This window comes from Lepus europaeus, chromosome X, assembly GCF_033115175.1.
Source record: "Lepus europaeus isolate LE1 chromosome X, mLepTim1.pri, whole genome shotgun sequence".
Lineage (NCBI taxonomy): Eukaryota > Metazoa > Chordata > Mammalia > Lagomorpha > Leporidae > Lepus > Lepus europaeus.
This window is the reverse complement of record NC_084850.1, coordinates 99057905-99062852: the sequence shown is the minus strand read 5'-3', so window position 1 is coordinate 99062852 and position 4948 is coordinate 99057905. Positions and strand designations below refer to the sequence as shown.

Here is a 4948-nt window from a genome sequence, read left to right as displayed (position 1 = left end):
CATATCAGTAAGCCATTCAATATTTTGTTTAAAGAGCAACTCCATTAAAATTTTAGCAGCCCTTGGGTTCAAAAAAACAGGTTGTTTTAAAATAATTAGTATATTTCACCTTGCACTCATTATTTATTCATTGGATATTTTTAAATGCTTAAATGCCATACATGGACCTTTCCACCACTAACACTGTCTTCAGAAAGCAGGATTCCCCCATGGCTGCGTTGGACACGGCTGGGGAACAGGTGGGAACGGGGCAGGTTCCGGAAGACAGGCACCTGTCTTTTAGCCGGGATTCCTGAGGACAAGCAAGTAGAAGGCAGGCGAAACAGCTGTGAGGCTGGCACCTGGAAAAGTTTGTCCCGTGAAAGGAGACGTTCAGCGCCCACCTCTAGCAGAAGACGCGCAGGTGCCCTAGCGGAGTGACGAGTGCGAACAGGTGGATCTCCAGGGAGCCACCTCCCTGTGCTCACCAGGGGAGGCCCTTCGCGCGTCCCGGGCAGGCAGGGGAAGGGGAAGGGGAAGCGGACCGCCCTGCCGCCCGGGAAGGCAGCGCACCGGCCCTGCTCGCCGAACCGGGCCGCCAGGGCGAGAACCGCGGCGCGCAGGGGGCGGCCGAGCGGACGGCAGCCGTCTCCCCGCGGGCTGGGGCAGGGTCCCCGGCCAGACGGGTGGGAGGCAAGCCGGGCGGCGGTCCCGCGGGACGGTCCCCGCCGAACCTGGCCACCGGCGGTGCAGACTGCACCTTCAGCAGCTGGGAGAGCATCTAGAGCTCACTGCACAAAGACGCTTCTGGAAAGGGCATGGGAGCCGAGAGCACGGCCAGTGCCACGGCAGAAACCGCGGCGGAGCGCAGAAGCAGCGCCAGAGGCCACATTTCCTACGTCTGTTCGGCTTTCAGTTCCCAGCCGCTCTTCCGAAGCAAGTCCCCGCAGGGCAGGGCAGGGCTGGCTGACGGGGGCGAAGGCTGCGGGAGAGAGCACAGTTTCAGGGGGACACCGCCGCGGCGGCGAGCCAGCGGCACCCCAAGGCCTCGGCCAGGACGCAAAGCCCGGGGCCGGCATCCCCGCCGCTGCGCGCCCATCTCTGCCGAACGGGCCCCACGCGCCCCCGACCCCACCCACGCCCCCGGGCCCGCGGGGCAGGGCGAGCCGCCGAGTCCGGCGCCCGGAGCCCGAGCCCGCGCGCGCCAGGCGCCCCGCGACGCTGCCCGGCGCGGCGAGCCGCGAGCGCGTCCGCCAGCGTCCCAGAGCCGGGCCAGCGGGCCGGGGACGGCGCCCGGCCGGCGAGACCGCCCGCAGGCGCGACTGCCAGGTCCGCCGGGGGAACAAAAGGAGCCGCGCTGCCCCGCGGGAGCGCACATGGCAGCAGAGGTGCCCCCGGCCGCGGGCAGCGCCGCGCAGCGCAGGGGCCGGGCGGGCGGGCGGGCGGCGCGCGGTACCTACTGGGGCTCGCCGGCCGGCGGCGGCGGGGGCGGCGGGGGCGGCGGCGCCGCGGCCACGGGGCTGTCGTGCGTCGGGGAGCCGCCCAGCTTGAGCTTCTCCAGGTACTCGGCGTGCACCGGCTTGTGGCACTGCAGCACCTTGATGGCATCCTCCACTTTGAACCACTCGCGCTTCCTGCCGATGCTCACCGAGTCCTCCCAGTCCTCCAGCAGCTCGGTGACCGTCAGCACATACACGTAGGTTCGGTGCTTGCGGGCCTGGTTCTGCTCGAAGACGCCCAGCAGCCGGCCCAACTTGCCCCTGACGCCCGCCTCCTCGAACACCTCGCGCACGGCCGCGCCGCACGGCTCCTCCTCGGGCTCCATGCCGCCGCCCGGCACGATCCAGCGGTCGGGGTGGCGGCTGCTGCTCACGAGCAGCACCTCGTCCTCGCGCTCGCTGCGGAAGCACAGGCACGCGGCGCGCTGCTTGAAGCCCTCGGGGTCGTAGGTCCGCGTCTGGTTCGGCTTGCACTTCATCCTGCCGCCGCCGGGGAGCCCAGGGGCCGGGAGAGGAGGAGCCGCGGCGAGGGCCTGGCGGAGAGTGGCGTCCGAGCCGCGAGCCCGCAGCTTAAGGCAAGCCGAGGCGGGGGCGGGCGCGGAGGCGGGCGCGGGGCGGGGGCGAGCGGCCGCGTCACTCGGCCGGCCAGCCGGGCGCGCGCCGAGGGTCCCGAGCCCCGCCGCCGGGCTGGGGTGGGGGCGGGGGTGGGCGTGGGCGCGGGGCGGCGCCGCCGCCACTGCCACCACTGCCGCCACTGCCGCCACTGCCGCCACTGCCGCCGCCGCCGCCTGTCTCCCTATGCCCGCCGCGTCCCCGCGCGCCTCGCCCGCTCGCCCGGCCGGCACGGGGTGAGCGAGGGGAAGCGCACTCGCGTGCGCGCTCCGGGCCCCGCTCGCGTGCGCGTTCCCGCCGGCGGGCGAGGGGCGGGGGCGGGGGTCTCCGGGCTCCCGTGGAGCGCGACGCCTCCGGCCCACTGCGCAGGCGCCCCGCACCCCGGGCGCCGGGAACCCGCTTCCCGCACGGCCGAAGCCGGCGCGTGCTGACCGCTCCCCGCTGTCCCCACCTGTGCCGTGGAGCCTGGCGCGGCGCGGCGGGCCGGGCACTTCTCGGCCACACGCCCGGCGCCTGGCACCGGACACGCAAAGCTTTGGCCGCGGGTCGGGGTCGGGGTCGAGGACGTCGTCGTCGCCCTGGGCCCGTGGGCGCCCGCGGCACGGGGCCCGGCGCTGGCTGGCGTGTGGGCAGGCCGGGTGTCGTCCCGCGGACAGCGGGAACCCTGGCAGAGCAGTGTGTGGTCTGTGCTGACTCACGTCATGCAGTTTGCTTTCTTCAACAGGTCCTCCACCTTGCCAGGTGGCGTGGCATGGCCCCCAGCCGAGCGCTCGCCGCCCCCGGGCGTCCTCTCACCTCGCCGCTCTGGTGCGCGGGGGCCCCTCAGTGAGCCCCCGGCCTGCGTGTGTCAGCCCCTGGCTCTTGGGGTCACAGCCACCTGCCCGCTGCAGAACCCGCGCAGCCAGCGCGCCCTGAGCTCCCCGCAGCCCCCTCCCGGCGCTTTCTCCCTGGGGAGCCCGGCTAGGGTCGGGGAGACCCGCGTGCGGGTTCTCCCCCGGGTCCAGGGCTCCTTTTATCAAGCCTCTCCCCGGCACGCAGTCCTGGCTGGCCTCTGCAGGCGCTGGGGTGCTGGCCAAGGAATGGCACCCACACCACGGGTTAGCAACTAGAGCGGGCCCCTCCGCTTTTTCTGTCGTCTAGCTGGTGGCCTGTGGAATGCTCACCCTGGGCAGGAGACCCGTGCTGTCCGCCTCATGTCCGTCACACTGCTCCTAAGCACCCAGGTCCCTTTCAGTGACGCTGAGTCCCTATCAGCCCAGGAGGGGACAGTGAGAAGTGACACCACCCCCACCACCACCACCACCCCCCCCGCCATGACGGGACCCCTGGGCTTAGGGGAAAGGGAAGTGGGAGGTGGTTTCCCAATCCAGGTGCCCTCTGCAGGTAGCGATGGGGTCAGTTTCCCAGGATCGCACGGACCCCATTTATACCGAGTCACTGATAAAGACAGTCGTGTCGCAAGGGTAGCAGGTACCTGAGCATGAGCGGCACCCATGGCAAGAAACGGGACAGAGTAGCAACAAGCCATCCAGATAACGCTGCTAATGACCGCCTTTAAACCTGTGTCAGTGAGCAGAGAGCTCTGGAAGGAAGTCACCCCGGGATTCAAAACCAATTAGGCACGTGCAGCCGGCAGGCTGTGCACCTCAGTGTTCTCATGCTCAGACACAAGCCAAGGATGCCGAACAGTGGGGACAATTCCCTTACTGTCATCCTTGGGGCCGAGATGCCTGTGGTCACCAACAGCAGGAAGCAGCGGCTGAAAGGCACTTCACCAAGGGTCACCGGGCTGGGAAGAGAAGCAGGTCTCTCACAGTGGGAAGGAGACAATACTGCCATTGCTCAAACATAGTTATAGGTCTGTGGGAAGTACCCGAGGAAGAGGTACAAATAAACCCCTGGAAATGGAAGGCTGTTAATTAAACAGCAACAGTGTTCAGGCAAAGCAGCACATGCAGAAGGCCAATGGCACATCTGTCCCATTGAGTTTGTCCGTGTCGTCCACCAGAAAACAAAATACCAAGGGATCCTCAAAATTCTAGTAGCAAGTAGTAGCAGGAATAACTGAACTGCTACGCAGAGCCCCACAGGGTGATGCAGAAACCAAGAGGCACTCTGGCCAAGGCGAAAGACTGGGCGCACGTGTGTGAGTGTGGAGAGTGGTCCAACCGGACCCCAGGCCACCCCAAGTCGGCTTCACTCGGCTGGCTCTATCTCCCCATCTCCCCAGATGGGCCGTCTTCTAGTTCATTCCAGCACAGACACTGCATCATGCCTACCCTGCTCTGCCTGTGCTGGGCTGTGTTTGAGACAGGGAAGCCGAATAGGAGCAGGGCAATACGGACAGAGGCAAGGCCTGGGCCGCTGCAGGCAAAGCCGGAGCAGGTGTCTGGTAGGCAGATCCTGAACCTACGTCATTACTGCAGTCCCAAGGACAGTGTCAGACAGCCATGCCCACAGCCCCGCAGACTTTCCTAAAAATAATTCTGTTCATCGGTGAGAGTCCTGTGACAAGAAAACTACAGCCAGTTTTGATAGTAAAGTCATTGTTTAAAGATTTATTTATTTATTTGAAAGACAGATTTACAGAGAGAGGTGGTGACAGAGAGAGAGGTCTTCCATCTGCTGGTTCACTCCCCAGTTGGCCACATCGGCTAGAGCTGCACCAATCCGAAGCCAGGAGCCAGGAATTTCTTCCGGGTCTCCCACGCAGGTGCAGAGGCCCAAGGACTTGGGCCATCTTCCACTGCTTTCCCAGCCCATAGCAGAGAGCTGGATGGGAAGTGAGCAGCCAGGACTAGAACTGGCACCCATAGGGGATGCCGGCGCTTCAGGCCAGGGCGTTAACCCGCTGCGCC

At 66.3% G+C, this 4948-nt stretch overlaps 1 protein-coding gene across 1 annotated transcript; it reads right to left on the bottom strand.

Moving 5' to 3' along the window:
* Positions 1-1435: 1435 nt before the first annotated feature.
* On the bottom strand, positions 1436-1957 carry LOC133752794 (diphosphoinositol polyphosphate phosphohydrolase 3-alpha-like). The gene has a single exon (XM_062183106.1). It carries the CDS (start codon positions 1955-1957, stop codon positions 1436-1438), a length of 522 nt encoding a protein of 173 aa, XP_062039090.1.
* Positions 1958-4948: the final 2991 nt, after the last annotated feature.

Excerpts from the sequence above, each read along its gene's own strand:
- LOC133752794 (XM_062183106.1), bottom strand. The coding sequence starts at position 1,957 with ATGAAGTGCAAGCCGAACCAGACGCGGACCTACGACCCCGAGGGCTTC.